This window comes from Ochlerotatus camptorhynchus, unplaced genomic scaffold (assembly GCF_037179485.1).
Source record: "Ochlerotatus camptorhynchus isolate MF236.1 unplaced genomic scaffold, CSIRO-AGI_Acam_v1.1 ptg000209l, whole genome shotgun sequence".
NCBI classification, from domain to species: Eukaryota; Metazoa; Arthropoda; class Insecta; order Diptera; family Culicidae; genus Ochlerotatus; species Ochlerotatus camptorhynchus.
Genome location: NW_027040699.1, coordinates 2,018,988 through 2,046,781, shown reverse-complemented (window position 1 = coordinate 2,046,781; position 27,794 = coordinate 2,018,988). Strand labels below are relative to the sequence as shown.

The following is a 27,794-nucleotide window of genomic DNA, read 5'->3' as shown; positions in this document are numbered from 1 at the left end:
AGGGATTATAAACAATTTATAACCATTATCGGTAAGGTCATGTGATGGTTCGCGTTTATGCGGGTTCTCCTCTGCACCGCCGAAATGCGTCAACATACAGCAGAATCGCTACCAGCACCACAACAATTGTCAAAATTACCACCAACAATAACATTAGAATCTACACCATGGTGTACAGAAAGGCGCACAAGGGCAACACGTTCTTCCACCCATTCACGCACCAAATAAATTAATAAACAAACAGTGGCTTAGTTAGTAACTTGATTGAAACCATAATTGAAAAATGTGGGTTTATTTTTTAATAATGACAGCTAATCTGACCTGGGAATTTAAATAAATTTGGTTTTGAAACAATCAAAATAACATTTCAATGCAACAAAAACGACAATTACTTTAAATAACGCTTCAATTTGATTCAAGCAAACATTGTTTTAATACTTTTTCAATAAAAGTATAATAAGTAGTATTATTCCAGCTTAATTTTGTTGTTGAATTAATCGATCAATTTTCTTGATCCATATTCTATTCAAAATTTTGTTTAAAATTAAACATAATTTGTTTGATTGCACTATGTTTTTTTTCTGTGTGTGTCTGCTTTTGTGGGGGGTGCGTTTGGCTGACCCGCGCGTGGTGGCGCCGCTATCAGGTAGGGGAAAATTTCCATTATCTAATGGTGGTGTTGGCATGCGTGGGCGGGATGCCGGTTGCACCGGATTGGGGATCGGGTGCATTGTTTGCGGGAGCGGATGCGTCCCTTCGGTGGAGCAATCGAGATTTATTTTCATCGTTCCCATTTGTCAGAGGGATGACCTCGATCTCATGAAGCATGTTCCTCGGGGTTTTTACGGCTAGGTGACACTTGACCGATTAGTTTTTGTTGTGATGTTAGGTGTGTCCTTAACATGATCATGAGGGCCGTAGTTGAAGACTGACGGTAGTCACGGCGGGTCGTGTTTGATTGTGGGGTTTGGTGGTTTTGACGGCGAAATATGAAAGAGAAAACAGTCGTTTTAAAACGCAATAGAGTTCGGTCGAGATAGCTTAAAAGATTTACAAGACGCTGTTAAAATCCAGAGACGATGTTTTATAAGAGACGCGCGGAGAGATTTAAAAGTAAATCTGGTTGCAGGGCCTACAAAGTTATTTTGTCTGCAGAGCCTACAGCCTGTCTATTTTGTCTGCAGGGCCTACAAAGTTATTTTGTCTGCAAGGTTTGGCAACCCGAAATTTTATTATTTATTTTATTTATCGAAACAAATCATTGTAGCGTAAGGAATTCTTCTTTTTAGGTGCTACACTTAGTTATAGTTCATCGAATTCATCAGTTTGCTTACACTACTTGCACTTCTTAACCTGATTCGAAGTCCTATTAATTATTAATTTTCCTCCTGTTAAACCATCTAACACACTCCCGCTGAAATTCACCCACACTAATGATATTCTTGATTTCGTTAGGCAATTGATCCCAAAACCCAACGCCCCTGACAAACAAAGTATTGGCGTAATGTGAAGAATTGTACCGCGGTATCACAAAGTTTCTATTACGATTACTCTGGAAAGCAGTAAGTTTTTGAAACAAATATGAAGGGGAACGGAAATTTATGATTTTAAACAATGTTAAGCATGATCGCAATTTTATAAATTCATAGAAAGGACAGCCTATTAGTGTATGCTGCAGATGTGAAACTCCAGAAAATCTTGATTGGGCGCCTTTTCAATATAGGGTTTTTGATCTAATTTCCGTCCTACTAAGGACATCCCGCACTTTACCACGCTTTTTGTAAAGCGTTTGAACAAAACATGGAATGTTTTCATCAAAGATAACTTCTAAATTTATCCACCTTTCCATACGTACCGTTGGATTTGATAAAGAGTTAAACAATGTTGAGATATTATTAAAAATCTAACACTGCTTCTTGCTTCTAAATTCGTCGTACGGGTTTCAATTCCGTCCAAACGCATTGAAACGCCATTCGATTTTCTTCGTCCTACGGATAAACGGAGAAAAAGGGGATGCGCTAGGAGCGCTTTCTTTTGTTTTGAGAACAATGAGCGTAAATATGCATACAATGCGCTCTAATAGGATTTATGTCGTAGCTAATGAACTAACGCATCGGAACAAACGTATTATTGTGCATGGTGAAATCATTGATATTATTGATGATTTCTGCTCGATAGAACGGAAATGGGCGATTACGACGAAGTAGCGCTCTTCCCTAATCTAATGTTTCGGTACCTAAGAACAAAGATGGTAAGATACTATTATTAACATTTCTTGATAGGTACATAACTTTTGTTTTGGAAGCATTCACTGGCAAAAAATTAGTGTTCGACCATTGATAAATATGGTACAAATCAGAATTTATAAATTCAGACATAACTGACATAGGCACGCCTTCCAAGGCTAAGTAAAGTTGTACATCATCAGCGAACATATGAATCTTACAGTGCTTTAAAACGGATGGTAGATCATTGATGAAACAAGAAAACAACAGAGGACCCAAAATTGAACCTTGAGGTACGCCAGACATAATAGGAATCTGTTTGGAGTACGTCCCATTCACAAAAACAGCTTGCGTTCGCTTTGAAAGGTATGAATGAATCAAACTAACAGCTGAACGAGCAAACGAAAATTGAGAAGATAACTTTTTTTAAAGCTTGGTGTGTGACACTCTATCGAATGCTTTTGAGAAATCGATAAGTAATAAAAAAGCTACACCTTTCTTATTAATGACCGAATGAATATCATCGTGCACTTTCAGAAAGGCAGAAGGTGTACTGTGCCCACGGCGAAAACCAGATTGAAACTGGTGCATGAGATTGTATCTTTCAATATGGCTTTGGATTTGTTTTTTTTATATTCTTTCAAATACCTTCGATAAGGCACATAAAATACTTATCGGCCTTAAATTAGACAAATTAACATTTCTTTCTTTCTTTTTGATCGGAATTACTTTGGACGATTTCCAAGCTTGTGGAAATTTGGAAGAGGATATAATCAGGTTAAATATATGAGATAAAATTGAACAAATATTGGGAAATAAAAGCTTTATAAATTTTAATGGAATTTCATCTAACCCAACTGCGTTAGATTTTATGGAATTTACGGCTATAATAATGTCATTAACAGAAATTGGTGAGAACTGAAAACCATGTTCATTTTCTAATGAAATAGGGGGTAATTCATGGTCAATAGTAAAATTAGAACTGAAATATTCATTGATTTCATCGTGACTATTATCAAACTGTTCGATTTGTTGTGGATTTTTACCCACGTTAATATATTCCAGTTTTTTCCATAAGTCTTTGCTGGAATTCGTGGAAGTAAGATTAACAGATATGTACTCAACTTTTGCTGTATTAATTAAATGAGTAACTCGAAAACGCTTAAATTGGTGGTGATTAGAAGGAGTTCTATCAGAAATCCATATTCGATAAGCAATGTTTCTCTCTAGAATTGTACGAGCAATTTCATCGCTAAGCCAAGGGTTTTTTAAAGGCTTTGAAACACGAACTGGAACAAAATTATTGAACAGGTTAAGTAAAGGTTCGTTTAAAAAAATTACAGCCAAATCAGCATCAGTTATACTGAAAATAAGATTCCAGTTGATCCTATCAAAAGCTGCCATAAGAGACGACACGTTCAAATTACGATAGTCACGGAATGTACGGATTGATTCATCATCAGTTCGGCTAATTTTTATAGATGAAAATAAGATATCATGTTTCGAAAATCCAGGTGCAGAGACTTGGCACAAATTTTCAACAAATTTTGGGTTATTTGTTAAAGACAAATCAATTAACGAACTGCCTCCTGAAAAAAAAGTGAGTGTTCATTGTATTCATGCACTTTAAGCCATAAAAATCTAGACAACTTTTAAATCTTTCAGATCGGCTATCAGTTGTGTTAAAGTTAGTGTTGAAATCGCCCAATAGTAATACATTTTGATACTGCAATGATAGATCAGATAATTTATCAAATAGGATTTCAGAGCAGTCTGTCCTAGGAGGGTTATAACAAACTCCCAGTAGAAACTTGGCAGTATTATGCATTATCTCTAAAAAACATGAATTCAGTGCGAGACATGTTACCAGTTCCTACGAATATCTCAGAAGCAGAGAGTAATTTACTTTTCAAGAGACTTCTATAATATACACATACGTCTCCACCACGGCTGTAATTGCGATCATTTCTAACAATGTTGTAACCATCAATTGCTATAAGGGAATCAGGTATATCTGCCGTAAGCCAAGTTTCGCTCAAACAAATAATATCAATTTTGCTGTTATAAAAGCACTCTTTGAATTCATTAAACTTACTTAATTGACGCGCACAAAGACTTTGGATATTAATATGACACACATTTAAATTATTTGACCTGAGAGCACAGTTCATCACAACACGAGGAATACAACTATTAGCAGGAGCATTGTTGGAATCACTACCCAACATCAAGAGAAACCAAAGGAAGTGAAATCCAGCACGAATGCGTCATACAGCCCAACACACAGGAATCAACAATTAAATAGAGTAATGAGTAAGCATTCGAATAACATTTCATTGATATCTTCAACATCTCAATCCATTGATTAAAGGGCGAACACGAAATTATTGCGACACATTCAACAGGGCATAACTTTTTTACCATTGGGTAAAAATCAACCAAATTTTGCACACTTTCTCATTGATGTGTATTGTGTACATGCTGTCAAACTCGAAGTCGTGTTTTTCGATTCAACGAAAATGGAGGTGAACCAACGCGAGTTGAGAGAACAAATTCTTTCCAAACACCTGGAATTTCCTGACCTGTCGCACCGGCAGTTGGGAAAAATGTTGAACATTCACCATTCAACCGTCTCCAGAGTGTTGACGTTGGACCACGGCAAAGGAGCTGGAAGAAAACCGGGACCGGAGAACAAAAAGACGCAGGGAAAGGTGAAGCGGATGATTAAAGCAAATCCCAACGTCTCAAGCCGTGATTTGGCTAAAAAGATCGGCATGTCGCAGAGCTACGTCCAGAATGCAAAGAAGAGAGCTGGACTACATACATACAAGGTACAGAACTTCCCAAACCGCGATGAGCGGCAACAATCGACGGCTAAAACTCGGGCACGGAAGCTCTACGAGAAGATGCTGACAAAATATGGCTGCTGTGTGATGGACGACGAAACGTATATAAAAGCCGATTTTAAGCAAATTCCGGGGTTGGAGTTTTTCACCGGCAAGAGCAAGTTCGATGTGGACGACAAATTTAAGAAGAAGAAAATGTCGAAGTTCGCCTCCAAATATCTCATTTGGCAGGCCATCTGCTCTTGCGGACTGAGGAGTGAGCCTTTCGTGACAAAGGGCACAGTAAATGGCGAGATCTACAAATCTGAGTGCCTCGAGAAGCGCCTTTTGCCGTTCTTGCAGCAGCACGACAAAGCTCCGCTATTTTGGCCAGATTTGGCATCATGCCGCTATTCTAAAAGTGTCCTGGAGTGGTATGAGGCCAATTCTGTCCATTTTGTTTCAAAGGACATGAATCCGCCAAACTGTCCGGAGCTGCGCACGATGGAGCAGTACTGGGCAATAATCAAGCGGGAACTTCGGAAGAGCAAGAAGACAGTCAAAGACGAGAAGGACATGTTAAGAAAATGGAAAAAAAAAACTGAGAAACTGGTACCGGATGACACTGTAAAGACTTTGATGGAAGGCATCAAGCGAAAATGCGTTCAATTTTACACTCAAGGCTCCATCGATTAACTTTTCTTTTGATTTTTGAAGTAAATATATGTATAAAACTACCCTAAATTTTTGGTTTGATTTTAAACATTATAAGAAAATTGGCATGACATTTTCGGTGTCGCAATAATTTCGTGTTCGCCCTTTACTATGAAGTGGTTCAAGTGAAGAAAAGTATAAACCACGGAAACATCAGTAGCAACAGCAGCAACAACAATAACAGCACAGCACAGTGATAACAGCAACAATTCCCCCCATCCCCTTTTGACTTTTAGGAAGGAAGAAGAGACGGATATACATAGGAATGGAATCAAGGAAATGTTTTGGAAGGAGAAACAAAAGCTTTGAAGGAAAGGTATAACTTTTAGGATAGCTCGGACAGATCCTCCAATGAACGCACCAAAACTGCCTCAGCATCCACCGCAGGCTTGACGAACACACATCCATCCTTGGTAAATACGGCATGCAATTTTCCCGAACGTCGCAGACTGATAGCTTTACCCTTGATTTTCCGAGCTTCTTCTGGTAGATTTTCATTGAGGTAGATTCGTCTATCAACATTGAACCCAACGTGAATCAATGATAGGTTGCGCACAGAGAAATACCGACGAAAAAAGTCATCTCGAGCCAGCTTGAAAGCAAATTGCAGTGCTATTGGAGGAGTAGCACCGATAACGACTTGTCCTCTGGCCAAATGTTTAGCGTAGATCAATGGCAGGTTTTGTTCACCATATCCAAGAGCGACCGCAATCCTTCTTGAGATCTCATTCACGTCCTCGTTTGCAGCGTATGGAATACCAGCTAGCAGCAGATCGTTACACTTTTCAACAGCTCGAATTCGGTCGTAGTTCTGCCGGACATCAGCGCGCATTTTGGTAACTGATGAAGAGAGCCACAGTTGATTTCACTGGTGCATTCCGACTTGAACAGCTGAACATCTTCACGTAGCGTCGAAATTTCCACTTGCAGATCCTTCTTGCACGAATCAATTTTCGCGTTGGTGTTCTCGAACATGTCCTGCATACGGGCTAGAAGATCATTAAAGTTTTCTACTTGATCTTCAGTTTTGTCCAGGTCCTCTCGCGATCGTTTGTGCACATTTCCGTCATTGCCTTTCCCCAGGGGAAGGGAAGAGTTTGTTTTGCCTTTCACCATAATAGAATTGGTTTGTTTTGCTGACGTGATTAACAGAAAGGCTAGATGAACACGTTGTGAGTTCCAACTACACGAACACGAACGACGGATGAACCAAACCCGAGAAACGAATAACAGCAATGGCTACCGGTCGATAGAATCCAATCACAAATTTCGCCAAAAATTGATCGTTTAAAGGTAGAATTCCATATGTTTGATCTTCAGTGGTAATTGATAAAGCAGCTTACAGTCCAAAAAACCGTGTCGAGTTGAAAAATAGATAAAATCTTCACAAGAACCACCAGCACAGCTCGATCACTCACTACTCTCGCTCATCCCTTCAGAAACTTGTTTATTTGAGCGAATATCTTTTTAATCGTTGCGGTAGTATCGGCATTCCAACGAAGTATTTGAATAATTATTTTATGAACACTGAGTGAAACCTACCTACCGTGCCGATTCAAATTTCGGACACTTAAACTCGAATTTCGGACACTTTTAAAAGTTGATTATCTCGGTCGAATATGATTCACATGTCTTGTAAATTTTAAATTTTTTTGACTAGTGCCCTCCACGATCATCTAATATTATTACTTTGTTTCTAACTGGATGTAATATTTAATTAAAAATGAAAGTGTCCGAAATTTGAATCGTCTGAAATTTGAATCGGAACGGTACCTTGGAGGGGATATTTTACAGAGCGTTGCGCAAAATTATGCAATCTGCGATTCATGCTTCCTACCCTGTATGAATGAAATCTTGATTTCTTTTTGGAATGGACGTAACAATTATTCACAAGCATTCTTCCAGGTTAATTCAAAAATAGTTTGATGGTGATAAATCTTCCTAATATTCACATTACAGTTATGACCCGATCCTGTCAGCCTCTCCGCGCAACAGACTGTTATTTCTCAATAACTCCACATAATTGTAATTTCATATCTTCCTCCTTCAAGATGGATGTTTAAGATACATATACTTTGCTAGCTGACAAAATGGGGTCATTGCTGTATAATTATTCTCTTTTGACGTAGAACTACGTCTTTGTCGACTATATTGGGGTGCAAATCAAAAAATATGTGTGGTGAAGTAGTGTTAGGTTTTGAACGCTTATAACTTTGTCATTTATAGATGAAATAAAAATCCAAATACGCCAATCGATAGGATATTACTTTACGCATCTTCTAAAATAAATACTTTTCCAATTTTCCTTAAAAAACTTTGGAAAAATTTACAAATGATAATTTTATAAATATTGTCATGAAATAAATGTTTTCCCCAAACCCAGCCGTCATAATCGAGTACCACTTGGTTGCACATCATTCTGCTTGAACCTGAAAATATATAAAACAGCGCTGCTCTCCTGCCTCTGCTCAGGCAGGAGCGAGTTAGTAGTTAATGTGGTTTACATCTATGCGGATTTGCTACACACTTAGAAATAACTAATTTTACACGTGACGGAATCCTTCTTTGACATAAAGGATCAGACGTAAACAAATATTTCATGTAAAATTAAGTGCTCCGAGACTGAAAAGTTATTTTCTCGACGAAAACTAAATTTGATTGAGTTGAATTTCGCGTCTGTTATGATTCAATTTTATGTCGTATATGTCAGTCTCAGAGCACCTAAATTTACATGATTTTTTCTAAGTGTGTAGCGCTAGTGTACTAGCATAGCACTGTGCAAAAAGTAGCCAGCATAATGTAAGCAGGGCATGTGCTAGCTAACAAGTACACTAGCGAAGTGGACTACGGTGTGATCACCTTGACAACCAGCGATGACGTCGAAGGAGACTTGGGTTCATTTATACAAATCCAAGCCTAAAACTGCCTACTTTCCTAAGGGTTTCCGGAAATTGGATCCTGGCTATTCCTAATAACTGCCTGGTTGTTGAATTTTAATGATTCAATGGTTTCTGACCATATTTAGAAACTGGCCACTTGTCCGGAGGAATCAAAACATGGCAAATGTGTCACAGGGTCCCAAAATGACTACCATTGAACTAGTTTTTTTTTTTTTCATTCTAATGTGATTTTAGGTGTCACATGATTAGTTTTATTCGTTTGAGGTCGCAATAAGCCTCATGCCTTGGCAGCATGTTCCGCTCATATTTCCGGAACCGGTTGACCGATTCCAAAAAATATGTGCTCTATGTGATCATAATACCTTTCATTTAGCGACTGTTGTTTGGTTTATTACACTCGGCCTTGCGGGCTCTTAAGCATACAAATGGTACTTTATATAATAGGCCATCATGCATTTTTTGGTCCAACCATGATTCAAATTCATTGCTGAATAAAAACGTTCAATAAAATCCTATTATGAGAACATTATTCAATTTTATTTTTAATTACTTTATTTTACTAGGCACAATCGAATAAACTTTACAGTGCCGCGATTTCTAGTTCACTATACAATACATCTTAAAACTATAGCTATCCAAAAAGCTTCCTCGTTTCACTTCCAGTGGTTTGAAGGTATGGCAACATTGCCAAAGGGGGGCATTGCGCGTCCACTGTAAAAATGGACGCAAATCGTGATCTTCACTCATCAAGAAACGGTTGCTTTTCAAGGTAGATGTGTCTCTTAACGAAAGTGAATAATCATTGAGATTATTTCTGATAAAGTAGTTTGCGGTAGTACGCAATGCCTCTCAAAAATAATTACAGTGAATATTCACTTCCTCTAAGAGATACACGTACGTTGAACCATAACCGAAACATTGTAATACTTGAAAAAATTAAGATAAAGTATAATAGTCAAAAATGCACGACATACACCAACTTTGCGTAGTTCTACGTCATACTGCGGTGGTGTCTAGGACACAATTCTTAATATTTTATTCAGCCTGGATCTATTGTTTTGAAATTATTTAAGTTTTCTTAAGCTCGTCGGTAAGGGAACATCATTAGATTTATACTGTAATGATTCACTCTTACAGCTTCCACCCTGGTTTTGTCTGTTGATTTGATTTGATTGAATTGGTTTTCAGCTCTTTGGTGTTGGTAGTCGCGGGCGGTCAATTTTGCTTATGCTCATGCTCTAAGTTTATTTTCAGCTTTTCGAAGGCAAATCCAAGTATAATGCATTATAATACTGATTCATTTAAAACCATGGTCGCATCACTTATCAATGTGAATCCTGATCCAACGAACTCAACTTACTAACAAAATCTCCTTTCCTGTGTCTTTTGTTGGGGTGCAGAGGTAAACACGGCCTACAAACAACAAAGGTCACACCATCCCTACTCCCACCTGATTGCAAGGACATGGCCGGTGCCGTTATTGATCTACAAAATATGGAGTCACTGAAACTTGTACAATGAGAATGGACGATCACTCCCAGCCCCATTCAGTTGATTCATTGTACAATTTCACTGATTCTGATCAATCACGGAGTAGCACCCATTGATATGTGCAGTCAGTCTAAGCTAAGCTAAGCTAAGTTATACTTAGACGTTGCTGTAAAAAAATAATATCGTCAAAAAGTACGGGACCATACTTTTGCTTTTTGCTGTACAGCATCTTACAGAAAAGCAAGTACGGCAGCAGACTTATTGTTGGAATGTTTTGAACGCCGAAACACGATTCGGTGAAGGCTTCAAGGTCAAGGGTAAACAGCGTGGTAGCGACGCCTATGGTGCTGGTTATTCAAGTCGGTAACATGTGAAGCTGATTGACTGCGAAGGTAATTCATAAATAGCTCGAACGGCGATTAATTTAAATGCCCTGGATTGTATGTGCGTACAACTGGTTCTGTTTAGATTGTGTATATGCGCAGGTGGCTTCCAACCCCCTGCGAGTTGGTTGATGCACCACGAACATCATAGTCGTTCATGAATTAAGTGGTTCCTATAAAGAATTTTCCTAGAGATGGCACTGGGAGAAGTGAGAAAATCAATTATTTACAAGCAGTATTCGAGAATTCATGACACCAAGTACATAGAGATAGCAAATACATATCTACCTTCTTTGGGACATTTACTTTGTATACTCCAGAAGGCTCCAAGATTGCATCGAATTGCCAAATATTTTTTAATAATATATAATATACTATAAAAAATGAGGAAACGCCTTTTTAACGGTAAGTTTTCTCACTTTAGGTAAGGCACAAGTCTTTGATGTCGGTTTGCCCAAATGCAAACCATAAGGAGACTCCGTTTAAAATATATATTCGAGTACCACCTATGCGGCAGAAATACGAACTAATCAGAAAGCATCAAAAGCTACCTTTTTGTAAACTGAGCAAGTTTGTCGAAAATTGCAAATCTGTATGATGCATACCAACGGCACAAAAGGTTTTGGCCACGCTACCGGGATCGTTGCCCCATTGTGCGGCAGAAGCGGCTTCCATCGGTTCATTGAAGACGATCCGATGAAATCGACTCAAAGTTGAGTTTCGTTCACTCAAATTCGCAAAAATATAGATTACTCATAGACTGAGTAGAATTTTCTTCGATTTTCCAAGAAAAACTTTTCGAATATGAGGAAAAAAGAGAGAAGTTGCACTATTAGTACATAGGCATAGCTAGATGCAATTATCCACGACTCATACAAATTTTAAAAATTGTGTATGGACAATTCTCGCATCACTTTTCAAATAGACCAATGTAACATATCCACCATTTGAGAAAATCGAAGTTGAAGTTTGACATATTATTTTTGGCGTAGGACTACGTCTGTGATTTCTATATATGGGTACACTTTGTGAGAACTGTAAATGGAACATGTAACAAAATTATGCAAGATTTTGAGCGTTAATAACTCAGCTGCCCCTGATCTGATATTTCGAAAGCAATGCTTCAGACTGTCTATTTTCAACAAGAAACTATTAAAAAGTGGTAAATGCCAAGCATTGTCCAAAAGCGACGAAATAACTAACAAATCCACCAATTACGTACATGCATATGCTGCTTCCCCAACACAGTCATCAGAGAATAGTTTCTAAACAAAACATATCGATGTTGCATTGCTGATTCCTCAACACTGTCATCTCATCGCCATATTCAGAACCACACGCCCCCAACGACCACACACAATGCTTTCCAGAGTTGCAATCTTGTAACCAAACTTGGAAGCAGGGATACAAGTGATTTTGATAGATTCTCTTCATCGAATTTCTGTTTTGTTAATAACTCGACGCCAAATACATTCATTGATACGTTTGTTGTTCTGCTTCTAAGCCACTTAATTCAGTCGTCTTCATAGAAATGAAAACTAGCATTGCACTGCTTTTGGTTCTTGGGTTACACTTGCTGGTTGCAATTCTGCTGTTCGACATTTTCGAAGGACCACCAAAAACACGAAATTACACTATTTTCTAGGGATGCCAAAAAGTCCAATTAATTATATGATTTGAGTAGTAGCTATACTGAAGATCCGAGAGATGTCGCCCCTTCAGTGGTAGGAAAAACATTTTTGCAGTATGGAGAATATCAGAAAATCCACGATTTGTGACTAAACATGCTTTCACAGAAGGAAACAAATAAACGAGTGTTTACCTTATCACCATACTAATGTACTCGTGCAATTTTTGTGCATCTAAAACTACTCATAAAGACGATAATGAATAAAAACTGAAAATTTTCATGCATTTCCAAATGGTTTCCTACCATTGCCATACATTCGAAGTGACTGGCCCTCTGGATGTGGATAATGCCAAAAACAACAAAACATGATTAATTGTTCGATTAACGATTAATCGTAAAGATTTTTCCAGCTATTCGATTAAATATTTAACCAACACCCCTTCTTATTTCTACTCGTTTGATTTAGCACAGTGGAGAAAATAAATAAAGGTACTAATTTATCTGAACAGGCATAGAGAAGAACCATGACGTGAAACAGAATCATAAATTCGCCGAAATAAGTGTTAAGCGTCTTTCTGCTAAACCAACTTGTTGTTGACCAACTTGTGGAGAGAAGGAATTTAACGAGAAAAACTAAAAAGGGGAGGAGCTTTTGCTGGGTGGACACTGATATTCTGCGGCCTTCCAAGATCGCAGACACCAGTTCAACCCCTGTTCAGCAGCAGACGGGCCAAGACTTGAGAGTGCCCAATAGACTGATGCAAAATTTGAAATTTTCGCTCCACAGTGCTTAAACGGTTCCAAATTGGGTCCTGCTTAGCCTCCCAAAATTTGAACTACTTTAGTAAGAAACTGACATGGCACAAACCATTTCAAGTTTATATGGGAATTACTATGGAAAAACTTATTTTTTTGTTCATCTCTATCTAACAATTCACCACATCACTATGCTTTTGAAAATGATAACAGCGATTGCAGCAAATTTTCTGAGCTACAACTTTGTTGAAAACCACTTTACAATCAAATGAAAGGAACAAAAGTTATTAATGATGCAAGTCACTGATGTCTTATGATTATGCTCATTCAACTGTTCAGCAGGCAACATTGGTGTTTCTGGTGCGGAGAATAGAGCACAAATATCATGGCTACTATGTCACATTGCAGAATACAGTGTTGCCCACAGAACAGCTGCTTGATCATGCCATAAGATTATCAATCTCTTAAACAATTAATAACAATTTAATTTGACATATGGCTGAAAAATGATACTCCGCAAAGTTGTAGCTTAGAAATTTTCCCGTAAGAATAGTTATAGAAATTTTCCAAAAAGCAATATGGAAAATGGGTAGAAGACAATGAACAAAAATTTTGGTTTTCCCATAGTAATTTCCATATAAACGTCGAATAGTTTGTGCCAAGTCAGTTTCTTACCAAATGAGTTTATATTTTGGGAGGCTAATCAAGACCTGATTTCAAACCGTTTGAGCACTGTGGACCGAAAATTTCAAAGTTTGCATCAGTCTAGTGCCCAATCATTGAACCGAAAAATATGGGGTTGTCCGGTCCGATTTGCTGATCCAGCTGCCTGCACATCATCATCATCTTCCAAAGGCTTTAAGCCTGTACTACCATCGGTCCTTTTCAGGGTCACCAAGATTTTCCAAAAGAGTTAAATTTCTGAACATGTCCCAACTAAAATTCATATCAAAAGGTTCTATTCCGGGCAATCAAAGTAATACTAAAGAGTATAAATAGAGAGAACCCCACTCAAATTCTTATTCCTACACAAAACACAAGCTCCTGCTGCAGTTAAAGATAACATTTATTATATAAGACCACGTAGTCCTACGTCACCATTGCGCACAACCTCATAGGGCTATACCTTGTAGTTTTTTACCTGTTTAGAAACAATAAATTTTGCAATACTATTTTTACTGTAGGCAGCGAATAATAACGTTCAATTTTACTTTGAATTTCATGCTACATTATAGAGGAAAAAAAACACATAGGACGTGTTTACTTACGTGTTGTACATCGGGCATGTTACATTGGACGATTTTTCTCAATGACATAATCAATGTTCTACATGATACTAGATTCCCTTTCACAGATTTCAGAATAGAGTACCTAATCTTACCATGCCCCGCGTTCAGCAAATGAGCACCAACCATGTTAGGCAGTGCAAATGTCCAAAGTAGCAATCACGTACCCATCATTTCACACTTTACATTGGACAATTTTTGACCTATGATTATCTTAAATAAATGAAAGTTAATTTGGATGGATATTTTGTATCACATACAATAATAGAGGAGCAATCGTTTGTAACTCGATTTGTTTACATTTGTTACATTGGTCTATTTGAAAAGAGACGCGAGAATTGTCTACGCAGGGGGAGGGTGAATCAATAATCCCAAAAAACTGTCTACGTAGTGAATGAACAGCCCAATTAATTTTGGTATGCATGACAGATACGTGCTGGCTGCGAAAAAACGGCGGCATGTCGGCGCTTGGGTGGACTCACTTTGAAAGTGGCAGCATCCGGAAAGCTAATACGAATTTGAACACATGCAATATAGGGTACACATCTATGGAATGGGCTGGACGAGTAAAAGCTTAAAATCTAGTCCTTGAGCGCTCAGGATACATCAGAGCAACGTTTCGCCAAATTTGAGCGCTAAGCACTTTGATTACCACCTGATGATGCCATTGCTAGGTAAAGGTATTCTCAAGGGGTTGGTCACAGTGTGCCAAAAACAAGCTTGGGCACACCTGGGCACATTAATTGGCACTGTTTGGCACCCATGGTTACATTTTTTCTGATCTTTAAAGTTAATGGCATCACTGGACTTTTTCTGCACCTGCACAGTGTGCATGTGTCAAAATTTGTTATTGATGTTGCCACAATAAAATCCTGTTTTTTTTTTTCAAACCACAACCGCGAATCTCTACAAAGTTTCGCCATGGATTCTCCTAAATCGAATTGTCAGCGCACATTCTGATGCTTATCCGATCACCCAGCATGAAGACATGAGGGCATAGCAGCAGTTCGCAATCAATCGCAACATTACCGGAAAAAATGCTCATCCAAGATAGTTTATCACCCCAACCCTCGACAAAGTTCTCATCCCTCCCGGGTTCATGATATCCTCCAGCTCCGTTATCAAAATCGTTACACAGACTCCCGTGACGGCAGTCCCGTCCACATTTCCTCCTATCTGGGCTCTATCCGTTCATTACATTACAGGTTTGTGACCGGACCGAGGTTTACAGCCTTAGCCACGGCTCCCACGGCTGCGGCTGCTTCCAATGCTGCTGCTGGTCCGTCTCCTAAAATATTCTTTTGAAGAATTTTGGAGGAGACGGAACAGCATCAGCAGCAACTAAAGCAGCAGGTACAAGAACAGCAGCATCACTGAAAGCAGCCGCAGCCGTGAAAGCTGCATCGCTAATTCGTCTAGCCGTGGCTGAGGCTGGAAATCTCGGTCCGGTCACGACAAGCGGTGCTTGAGTTTTAATCGGAAAGTCAACAACCAAACAAAAACTATACCATCCGACCTGGCCTCCTGGAACTGCGCGAATACATCAATGACAGCTGCTGCTGCTACACCAACCATTCCATAGTCCAACTTATAATGTTGCAGAACCGTCTTGGCAAAATCCACCCGCAAGGTCTATATCTCGGAACGGAAATGTTGTTCCTACTCCCGGGTTATCTCAGGTTTAAAAAAAACAAAAACCAGAGCTGTTAAAATACCGGGTTGCCAAACAAGACATTATTCGCAAGCAAACAAAAGTCAGTTCAATTACTTCTCGGCACTGCCTGTCGAGCTGTCGGTACAGCTGCGGCACACTGAGAAAAACAATTTCAACAAGCTCAGCTATCATTGTCTGGTAGAGTGAACTGGTGAATTATGAGATTGATATGAACCGAAATTATGTTTTCCCCATAGTAATTTCCATATAAACTTCAAATGGTTTGTGCCAAGTCAGTTTCTTACTAAATGAGTTCAAATTTTGGTAGGCTAAGTAGCTCAATTTGGAACCGTTTGAGCACTGTGGAGCGAAAATTTCAAAATTTGCCACAGTCTACTGACCACCCCTTGGGTATTCCCGAAACCTTCATTTACCCTACGCCATTTTGAAAAATTAATATTGAGTCGAAATGGTCTCCTGACCACATTATACCGAAAACATTTTAAAAATGTCCTCCATATTTTTCAAATATCCACAATTGGACAAATTTAATCAAATCCCAAACATCTTCTTTCGTTACGAAGTTATTGCTGATGATCTAAATATTAGAGATTCGAAAGCTGTTAAAATAGTTTTTTGTATTTTTTCGATCAGAACCAAGATCAGAACGCATTTTGAGGATGGAGCCAGGTCCATAAGCTTCAGGAAATCTGCAGAAACTTTTAAGGCGTTCTTAAACTTCAGAAATGTTTAAATTTTTGGGTAAGTTTCTATAAATTAAAGACAGTTGCATTAATTTCTGTTAAAATACGAGAACCCGGAAATTTCAAAGTAAGGCCAGAGAACTCCAGTGAAACATCATACATCAAACTGAACATTGCATTAGGTCCTAAGTAACATTGATCAATTTTCTCTTTCATTAATAACTTGAGCACATAACCGTTTCTTGTTGTGTTTGTGGTAACGTTTGCATTTAAAAAAATGGACAAAAATTGTCGATTTTTCATGGGTTTACCTTCACCCGCACTGACGAAATGCAGCATCAATCATAGTAACCTATGAATCAGCAGACAAAATTGGACAGCTCTATCCGTTGAACTCTAACCGTGATGGCAAAAACAGTGAAGCAACTCCGTTCAGAAGTGTGCACGTTCAAAGAATGGCACCCCACCGCGTCGAAAACGGACATCGTGTGGCACTTTGTGGACGCTGGATACGCCCGTTCCGGCATCTACAACATCTTGGCACTATTAGACAAAAATCAGAGCATCGAAAGAAAGCCCGGTTCCGGACGACCGACGAGCCTGAGCGACAAGAAGCTCCAAAGGATGTTGAAGAGGAAGTGGCTACATAGCTGCGTGCGCTTGGCCGTTAGGTCGGTGCAACCGGCCAAACAGTGAAAAAGTACCTGGCGAACATGAACATACATATCAGGAAGCAGAGTCACGTCCACTGGTTTCGGAGCTGCAGGCAATGACGCAGCGGCAGCGGCAAATCGCGACGTGGCGGTGGTGATGAACGACGAGCCCTATCTCACCCTGGATGGCAACGACTGGCAGGGCACTTCGTATTTTACTTCCCCCACGAAGGAAGTGAGCTCCGAGGTGAAGTTCATTTCACACACCAATTAGCGAGAAGGGGATGTCAAAGCCGCTCTTCTTTCGCTCCGGACGGGGAAATTTATAGTACGAAATGCCTGCCGGAAGTTGCGTCGTTCATCAAGAAATACCATAAGGGCGAAGACGCGGTGTTCTGGCCGAATCTGGCGTCGGCCCACTACTCGAAGCGATCGTTGGAGGAGATGGAGCGGCTGAATATCCGTGTAGTACCCAAGTCGGCGAACCCGCCCAACGTCCCCCAGCTGCGTCCCATCGAGAATTTCTGGGCCAACCTGAAGCGTAAGATCTACTCCAACAATTTTGTTGCGAAAACTGAGGAGGAATTGATAAATAAAACGAAGAAAGAACTCAAAAACATGCCTACACTAATGTTTTCGTCCGCCATGGCGAATGTTCCGGTTAACTGCTTTTTGCAAGTAAGCTTAAATAATTACCTTCCATGGGAAATTTATCAAAAGAAGTTATCTGTCTTACCTTTTTTTATCACCATGCGAAAAAAGTCCATTTTTTAACGCAAACGTTATTAGATGCTAGATGAAAGCTTCTTTTAAGGTTAAGATAGCCGTATGGATACAAAGAGAAAATCGACGAAGAGAATCTGTCAATCACAGACAAACAGACATAACACATTGAATATTTCTCACTGTAAAACATTACCGCCATCTGTTGAATACAGTGTGGTGGGTAGTACGCTGAACAGATGGCGGTAGTGTGTAAACGTCAAACACAAGGAAATTGAATATGCGCGCCACAGGTGGCGGTACTACCAACTACGATACTTTTAAATTGACCGTTAAATGCTTGTTCGATGAACAACTTGCGACTGTTATGTCTGTTTGTCTGTGTGTCAATGTTACTTAGGACCAGGGCTGTCATCTGATCACTCAATGTGTGTAATGTACGGATTTTCTGAAATAAGCAAAGTGAGAATCAAGCAATCACAAAGTTTGCTTGTCTTTCACCCTGCGCAAGTGTAAAGCAGCGGAGAAGAGAAGACAGACACACACCCAGAAATAACGAAAGCTCAATGTGTAGCCATCGCTCCGACGGCTCCGACGCAAAGATCGCCACTCAGTGCGAGACGGTTTTATGACAAGTGGGCAGGAACTCACGGTCTCCCAGTGTTGGTGAGTTCTTTGCCGTTAATGTTCACGAAAATTTCACTATTGTGCTATACAGAAATTCAAAACAAAATTTTTTATCTGCGGATTTTGACTGTTTTGGACCTGTTTCATACCACCGGAAGGTGTATGCTGGTCACAAATGCAATGCCAAACTGATTTCCTACGCAATTATTCTAGCTTTGATGTGAATTTCGCTAATAAACACGAGGAGCATTTCTTATCCAGCTTTCCATGCTCGGTAATGGCGACCTGTATGTATGAATAAATGTATCCTTCACTGTCATTTTTGACACTAACTGGAGGGCGTATGTTGTTCCATTTTCTTCTGTTCCTGGAAGCGGGAAAGGGAGGGGTCAAAATCCGAACATCCAGATAGTGTCAAAAAGTACAGTGAAGGATACATTTATTCATACAAACAGGTCGCCATTACCGAGCATGGAAAGCTGGATAGCAAAACTTGCCATAACAAAATGGGCGATTCATTTTAGTAAACAAACTAACACTTCTTCCGACTGTGGCACCTATGTATTAGGCGCCTAGCACTCAGTGTAGGGTTGCAAATGGGAAACCCAGCAAAAAGACAAAATTCTTCTTCATTATGCTCTTTTTCATCTCCTATGCATGCAGTCGTGGTAAGCAAAGTCTGCAAAGAATTCAAAGAAGACATTAGCGCTTGTTGTAGTATATTCACTCCCTGCGTCGCACGGAGTGTAGTGTAGTTGGAAAAGAGTGCGCGCACACTCTTTGTCGAGTGTTGTGAGATGTATGCACAAAGTTGCTTTGCTATCGCTCAGAGGTGCTTTCCAGCCCTGCTTAGGACCTAATGCAATGTTCAGCTTGACATATTCCAAAGTCCAAAGAACTTCAGGAAAATTCAGTGGTCATTTGTTTAAGGCGAATTGAGAGAAATTTAGGGAAGCTTAGAGAACATCAGTACAAATCAATTAATTTCAAGGATATTCAAAGTTGGTTGGAAATGCTAACATGAAGCTTAAGTGTGATGATTTATTAGCTAGAGAATGATCTTTAGAAGAGGGTTGGTGGATAGTTCCGTTAGAGTACGGCAGTATGAAAATTGAATAGAAGTTGAAAATGAGCGAAGGGCCATTAATGCGACAGTTTTTTGAAGATAGACGCACATCTTTTGCCTAACCCGTACGATGTACCTAACCCGTACGATGTTCAAGGATATTATTAAAACTTTAAAGGACTTCCGAGAAACTCAGGGAATTTTCGAAAACTTTTCTATCGAATTCTTCCAGAAGTCTTCCTGTGGAAGTTCCTCCATAAGCCATTCTCTGTTGTGTTTTTTTTCCGACTTCTATTGGAAGGTTTTTCCGAGCATCATCTGGCATTCCATGGAACTGACTACTCCTGGAATTTGCTTTGGATTTCCGAAGTTGGTCTGGCTTCCTCTGGATATGTTATCAGATTTTTCCGAATGGTTGGTTAAATTTTCGCTAGAAGTTTCTCAATATTTGTCCAGGCAGTTCCCCTGATGTGTTTCCGACTTTCCATAGGACTTACTTCAAACTTCCTCCAGAAAAGCTTCTATATTCGTTTCCCTGGAAGTTTTATTGGCAACAATCTGGCAACGCTGCCCACCACCCCTTGGTCCATTCGGTTCAGTATACACGGTAAGAAAAAAATACCCAACGGCCAGTTCACTTTTACCTACTTTTGACTAGTTTGTCTTCTTTTCTCCTTCTGTTGTCAAAAACGGAGGAGCAAAACCACCCAACAGGGGTAGGAAAGTGTGGCAACCCAAGCTTCAGTGTAATCATATTTACCTACTTTTGGGTACAACTAACTTACTTTTGGGTAGAAAGCTAGAGGAAAATTCCATACGAATTGCACACAAGTAAATGAAAACTACTCTGACCCGCTTTACCTACTTTTGGGTTCCTGCATCAAAGTGCCGAGATGAGTGAAAAGTATTTACTTTTGGGTACTTTTTTCTTACCGTGCATGTGTCTGCTACTCGACGTTTGTTTAGATGCATTCCTGTCTCAATTTGCTTTCAACGCTCCCTTTCAAGACTTGCTGAAAGATTTTTAACGACCAAATACATTAGCCAAATTTACAGAATATTAACTCACTTTCCTGAATCTAATACAAACAGCCTTGATGACACAACTTCAGTTAATTACTAACGAGTTGCTTGCGTTTTTATGTATCAGTTGACGATTTAATGAAGTAGGGGCAGACGGGGCAAGATGCCCACATTGAGCAAGATGAGCACCATTGAATTTTACATAAAAAATCATTTATTTTTAGAATCTGCACATACGTACCTATCAGCAATGATCCCAAAATGCAACGTTCCAATAACATTATTTAGAAATAATATTCAAGAAACTGATGAAAATTTGCAAACCGAAAAAAATCCCTTTGTAATAAGAATGTGCAATAGTCCATAAACCTTTTTTGATAAACTAAATACCGTGGGCCCCCGGTATCTGAACACTTTTTAATTTGAACCCCGCTAAATTGCACGCCGTGTAAACCCTAAAATGTTTGAACCATGGAACGTTGTAAAACAGAACGTAGAATCAAAACAAAACTGCAAAAAAGGCTACCAGAAACACGACTTTCTCATGTTCATAGGGTTACTAGAAGTTCAAATTAAAAATGAACCCCGTTAATATGAATGGAGTGTCGTTCAGATTAGCGGGGGTCCAAAATCAAACAAATCATATCAAAACGGTGTCTGAGGCTGTGTTGCATTTGGTGTTTTATCACTTATATTTGACAGATGCAATTTTTTCAAGTAAACCTGCTATTCCAGTAGCTTATTTCTGACACAATAGGAATCAATTTTTGCAGACACCGTCTCGAAACTCGGCTCAAAGGCATTTTCGAAGTGTCAAATTTAAGTGAAAATTCACCAAATGGAACACAGCCTGAAAAGGGTTACTTTTTAATTTATTGAAAAAAAATCCAAAATTGATCACATTGAATTGTATTAACGCATAGGTGCTAGAACAGACACGAAAGAACTAGCGTAGGGAATGCTTCAATGTATTAATTGCAATTATTACATATACAAATGATTAGCGTAGCCATCTTACCCCGTCTAACCCTATGACCGTTATAGCGAAATAATCATCAGAACAAGAATTGCGCTCTTGAGTTCATCTCCGGTGAAACAGATTTAATGTCAGTGCAAAAATATACAAAAGAGCAAAAAAAAAACAAAAACGACTTAGCGTTGATAACAGGCCACAATAATTCCCATAGTACCACTGTGTATAAAATTCCAAGCCGCGTAGATTGCTATCCAAGCAAAAATTCTAGCTGATAAGGGAACGCTTCGCTTGCGCTGCCATGCCGTTTCTCTGTCTGGGTGTTTAAGATCCAAGATTCCATGTAATTGTACCTGTTGGGTTGTTGTGGGTCAAGTTCGTAAATCTCCCAATTAGCTGCTATTTAGAGATAACTGCACTGGCTGTTGGTTGGTGTTATCTTATCGTGCGGCCGGATTCAATAATTAGCCCTATTTGCAAGTATAAGGGATTATATTGCAAGATATTTCCGTAATTGTGGCATTTACGTTTCGTTCTTCGTTGGTCGTTGTATCGTTATCTCGCACGACCGCAAAAGCATTTTTGATCGAATTCGTTGTTTCACAACCAGAACCAGAACCAGCACAACAACTCGCTTTACGTTGTGAGTCAAAGAGAAATTTGATTAACTGAATCGAACAACGAGATAGGCCTTTCTGACGCACTGTGGAGCAATCCACACGACAATCATCCAGTCCAGCAAGCATATGATATCTGTCTGCATTGTTAAACAAATCGCGAAGCAATTAAATCTTTCCGACTTTCGGCGATTTCCTTATCAGTGCTTAGTCTCACACCTCCAATAGGAATTGCCTCAAAGATTATGGCAATCAATCATCACCCGCCAGATAATAGTAACTATCAACAGCTTTAGCGTCAAAATGTGCGGGTAGTTTCTACGCGAGCTACTACAACTTACCCATCGATCCAATCGACATCGAGATGGAGGTGGATCCCGAAGGGCCTTCACCCGGCGACAGGGGACGAATCGCACCGACGTTGTTCTCCAACGGTAGTGACGGTACCCGGTCGAATGCGGTTGCCGAATTGTGATTACTGTTCGAGGATGGAGACCCCACGGCCCCAATCCGTCCCAGTTGATCCCGTTCAATATAATCATCACTGGAGTCTGAATCCGAGTCTGACGACGAAAGTGGTCCATCAGTGGCTGCCGAAACGAAGGTCTCCCCAACCGAAGGCGATCGAGACAGGTCCACACCGATCGCGTTTGGACTAAGACTATTGTCGAATCGACTGTCACTGATACCACCGGCGTAATCTTCCGACAGCTGCTTTGGTTGCTTCCCGGGACTGGAACCCGAAAGACCACGTGACGTCATAACCATGGCAACCGAAGACGATTCCATCCTCACTGGCATCTCCCGTGCTTGACGTGATGCTATATCGATTTTCTTCGCTCTTCTCAAGGCTTCACTAAACAACACTTCTTTTTTTTATTTATCCTGACATCCAACCAGGAAGCGATCGATATTTGATTTCTTTCCCGTGCTTCCGTTCACTTCAACACTGATAGATTGCGCTACTGTTTGGAAGGCTAATCTACCTATGTTATGACTCAATTAGCTTGCACTTTAACGCACTTATTATTCGCTAGACGTATCAGCTTCGGATCTCCATAGCACCTGCCACAGCTGCTTCCAAGTGCAGTAATTACCTCGCTGCTATGCTACCGCAAGTAATCATCCATCAAGGTTCAAGACCGATTAGCTTCAATATTAGTGAAACTAGGTAGATAGATTGAGTTAATAGTAATTCGTGCAAAAACTTCTTGCAGCCAACAGCTTTCAAGAACACTTTCCACTATGTTTTAACCAAGAAAACAATCACGACCAACACATTCATTAGGATGTTGATTGAGTTTTAGGACCTACGTGCCTCCTTAGTCCTCACACTACACACACGATACAAAACGAGCACAACGGCGATGGGTGCTTGGCAGCGAGCGTTCAGAGAATGAATGAAGTAGACGCTACATTCGCTCGTACTTTTTGTGACCACCAGACTATATCGTCTGAGAGAGCGTCGGTCTCTCGCGTTTACGCGTCGCTCTCACGCTCTCACTACATCCAGGATCCGACTGTTGCGAGAGGAAGAAAACGATTTTTATGCTGCCAGGATGCTACTTTATGGAAGTACCTGCATCAGTGGTTCTCAAACTTTCCATAAACTTGCGACCCAGGGGCGTCTTATTTGTGGAATACAGATTCACTAAAGCATTTAATTTAAAAAAAAAAATGCATTTAATTTCCATCGTTTGCATCAACCATTCTGTGGGATGTGACGATGTGAGCATGCGCTTTTTTGCTGACACCTCTACATGCATCGATGCGAAGATAAACAAACACAACAGGAAAAGAAAACTCGTCGTTCTTCACGATTTCGGTACACACTTAAAATTTTTCGCCGAGATTCCAACAACCGAATAATTCTGCAATTTATTTTGCTGACATTCAGTCAAACAATTGCCGAGACTCAGCTAACAAATAACAGTTTGCTGAGATATCAGCTAACAAACATATATTTTGCAGAGATATCAGCAAAAGTAAATGCCGAAGTAATCGGCTGTTGGAGATTTTGACGAGCCGAAAACACGAGATAATACCGTAGAGATTTCCTGAAACTTCCGTTGGCAGCACCAAAAATCACCACCGCGAATGCGAGAAAATTTCGTTGAAATTGGTACCTCCGTATTGGTACCTTGGAAACATCCATTAACATCGTGTAGAACCTCCTCCGTTGAGAACGCGAGAAAACGGCATCGAAATTTCGCATTTTTTTTTTGTCATAACTTTATGTAATTTTAGTTTAGTTATTTGTCAACAGCAACAGGCTCAATGTAGCTCCAATGTAATTCATTTACTCAAACCGAGTCAAACGTAGTCCTGGTGGATGAACCCTTTATCAAGACAAACGAAAATCCTAGAACCTTCGTTGGCACCGTGTAAAATCTTCGCCGAAATCATGCAGAACCTCATACGCCGAGAAGGCAAGGAAAATCCGTTGGAATTTCCAAAAACTCCCGCTGGCAGCATTCAAAATCACCGAAATCACGTGGAACCTCGTCCTGCGAGAACAGTAGCATACAATCTCTTCACTGGTATCGTACAGAACCTCCTTCGCCGACAATGTAGGGAAACTCCGTCGAAGTTTCGACGGAGTTTTCACCTGTTCATGGCTGTGAGGGTTCCGGTAAATTTCAGTGGAGATTTTCGGTGCTGCCAACGGAGGTTCCAGTAAGTTTCAACGGAATTTTCTCGCGTTTTCGGTGGAGGAGGTTCTTCACAATTCTGGTGGAGTTTTCGGATGGTCGAGGTGGTTCTGAAATAATTTTCTCGAGCCAGGAGTGTAGATTTGAACGAACAACAAATCAGGACAAAACTTTGTATGCATGGATGCATGTATTACATTAAATGCATTTATTTTTTTTATATTACAATAAATACACCTCAAGTGATCTTCCCCTAGCTCGCAACCCACCAATATTGAAGACAGACCAATAGCAACCGGTGGAAACTAACGATTTAAATTGACTTACTACTTGACTAGCCTAGCTTGGTCCCAAGTACATAAGCGTATCCCATTCTAGTCGAAATTCTAGTACTACACTATGTTTGTTTGATTCGCTATGAAAGTTTGACAGATAAAATGAGGGGTTCGTGGATTTTCCTATATATCTAGGGGTACATCGATTAGCTTGGGACCGAAGATAGTACCAGAGCTGAGCCAAAAAGTAGAGCACGTTTCTTCGGGACCTTAGAAAGTCCTCTACGGTTAGAACCACCGACGAAGTAGAACCAACCGGTGAAAAAATTTCCTAAAATTTTGACCCTGAATTATCTGAACTATCCTCAGAATTCAATAGCCTCAAAGTTCTTCTTGGAATTTCCTAAGAACCCTCAACTCTACTCAGTGCTTATTTGGAAAGTTAATTAAAATTGGACCTTGAGCAATCGCCTAGAGTTCTCCTCAGCGGAACTTTAAAATTCTACTAAGAACTCTTCTTAATTTTCACCAAGAGCTCTCCTCACAATCACTTTGAAATTCTTTTCATAATTGCCTTGGAGATCTAGTCAAAATTCTACTATCGCAAATCTTGTTCCTTTTGTGTTATTCCTAGATTTTTTTTAATGCTCCTAATTTTTCAATCGGCAAAATTATGAAAATTCAGGATTTGAAAACATTCCAAAGGCCACAATTTTAATATTTTCAGGAGAGAGGACGAAGTTTCTTTTTCGATTTATCGTCGCAATTCACGATATTTTCCCGGTGATTTAGAATTACCGGCTTTTTCCTGGTTTTCCCAGTTTTCCAATGTCACCCTGATAAAGGGGATTGATCGTTGCAATTGAAGATTGCAAAGATTCTTGCCTGAAATTATTAATTATTTTGTTGGATATTTGTTTTAACGTTTCAACATTCGAATTTCTATCTTCCTCGATAAAAGTTTTAAAGTTTCAGGGATGCAGTTGCAAAATCATCTTCAGAACTTTGTCACCCGTTGAATTGCTTTTCCTGGTAGTGCAACAACTAGACTATATTGGCACATCGTAAAGCATGGCTGGTTAAAACATTTCAAGACCAACAGTTGAAGTGGCCTCAACTCCATTTTGTAAACAAACCTTGGAAGGCCATTTTCTCGCATTTGCTGAGTTTCAGCTAAGCATTATCCGAGACTCAGCAATCAAATGTCACTTTTGCTGAGATCTAAGTGAAAAAAATTTTTTGCCGAGATTTGCACAGCCGAGCTCGGTAGAAAAAAACTAAGTGTATAGGTTTCAAAACGGAGCTCTGGGCTGGGAATATGAGAATATTATAAGTTGAGTTTTGGAAGCGTTGGGAGAAATTTTTCATTTTTGTAAACAAGAAGAGAAAATATCTAAATTGTTTTGCAACCCGCCACAAATTACACGAAGAGTTCTTCCTTTAGCGGAAATACTTGTGTCATCGACGAACAAAGATTTGCGACAACCAGGGCTTGAAGAGGGAACGCATTCTGCCTGTGACTGCATGAACTTGTACATTTTCCGCATTCATCATTCGCAGTGATCGGCATTCACTGAACCTGATGAAAAAACAGTCGCACTGGATTGTGCTTTGTGCAGTTGCTTTGCAGATGCCGATTTTTAAATTCATTCCTTCTGCTTTGGTCAAGTTGATCGCCAACTGCGGGAGCTGTAAATTCAGACGGATTACCTATCGGCTACCGCACGGAAGCATTTCGCACACACATTATTTTCCTTTCCAGTGTGAAATAGCAGCGCTTGGAATATATACGTATGATACGATTCATCTCGATGATATCTTTTTTTATATATCGGCAGTCATATTAAGCGGGTTAAGCGTTGGAAAACAGCGATCCGCGACGCGGATTTCGCATAAATGAAGGACTCCCGCACGATTAGGCAAACAATTAAACTTGTCAAATACCACACAATATGAGTATTTTTGGAACCGGTGTGACATGTAGATGCAGGAAATGGAAGTTTGACGCCATTTTGGAATCCAAGATGGCGACCTATGTTTGCTATAAAACTGTGAAAACTCGTCAAACATTATGCAATATGAGTATTTCCGGAACTGGTGCGGAATGTAGATGCCAGAAATGTATGTTCGACGCCATTTTGGAATCCAAGATGGCGACTTCAGGTATAATAGAATACTATAAATACTCGTCAAAAACCTTACAATATGGATATTTCCGGAACCGGTGTGGAATGTAGATGCCAGAAATGGATGTTCGATGCCATTTTGAAATCCAATATGGTGACCTCCGATATGCTAGAACACTATGAATACTCGTCAAATACCATACAATATGGATATTTTTGGAACCGGTGCAGAATGTAGATGCCAGAAATGGATCTTCGACGCCATTTTGGAATACAAGATAACGACATCCGATGTACTAGAACACTATGAATCTGCAAATACCATACAACACGGATATTTCCGGAAACAGCGTAACTTGTAGAAGTCGGAAATGGATGTTTGATACCATTTTAGAACTCAAGAAATCTATTAAAATATTAATATTTACGGAGCTAACGTGACTAAACTCGTCAAATGTCATACGATGATGATATATAAGAACTCGGCATGAC

General features: G+C 39.7%; 1 protein-coding gene across 2 annotated transcripts in view; it reads right to left on the bottom strand.

The window, feature by feature from the left end:
• LOC135703164 (sorting nexin-8-like) overlaps window positions 1–23,532 on the bottom strand; it is a 55,413-nt gene extending 31,881 nt beyond the window's left edge. For both annotated transcript variants that reach the window (XM_065224273.1, XM_065224274.1), the window contains exon 1: window positions 22,592–23,532. In XM_065224273.1, the coding sequence (XP_065080345.1) occupies window positions 22,592–23,051 (460 nt within the window). In that variant the 5' untranslated portion in view covers window positions 23,052–23,532. The remainder of the gene's footprint in view (window positions 1–22,591) is intronic.
• Window positions 23,533–27,794: the final 4,262 nt, after the last annotated feature.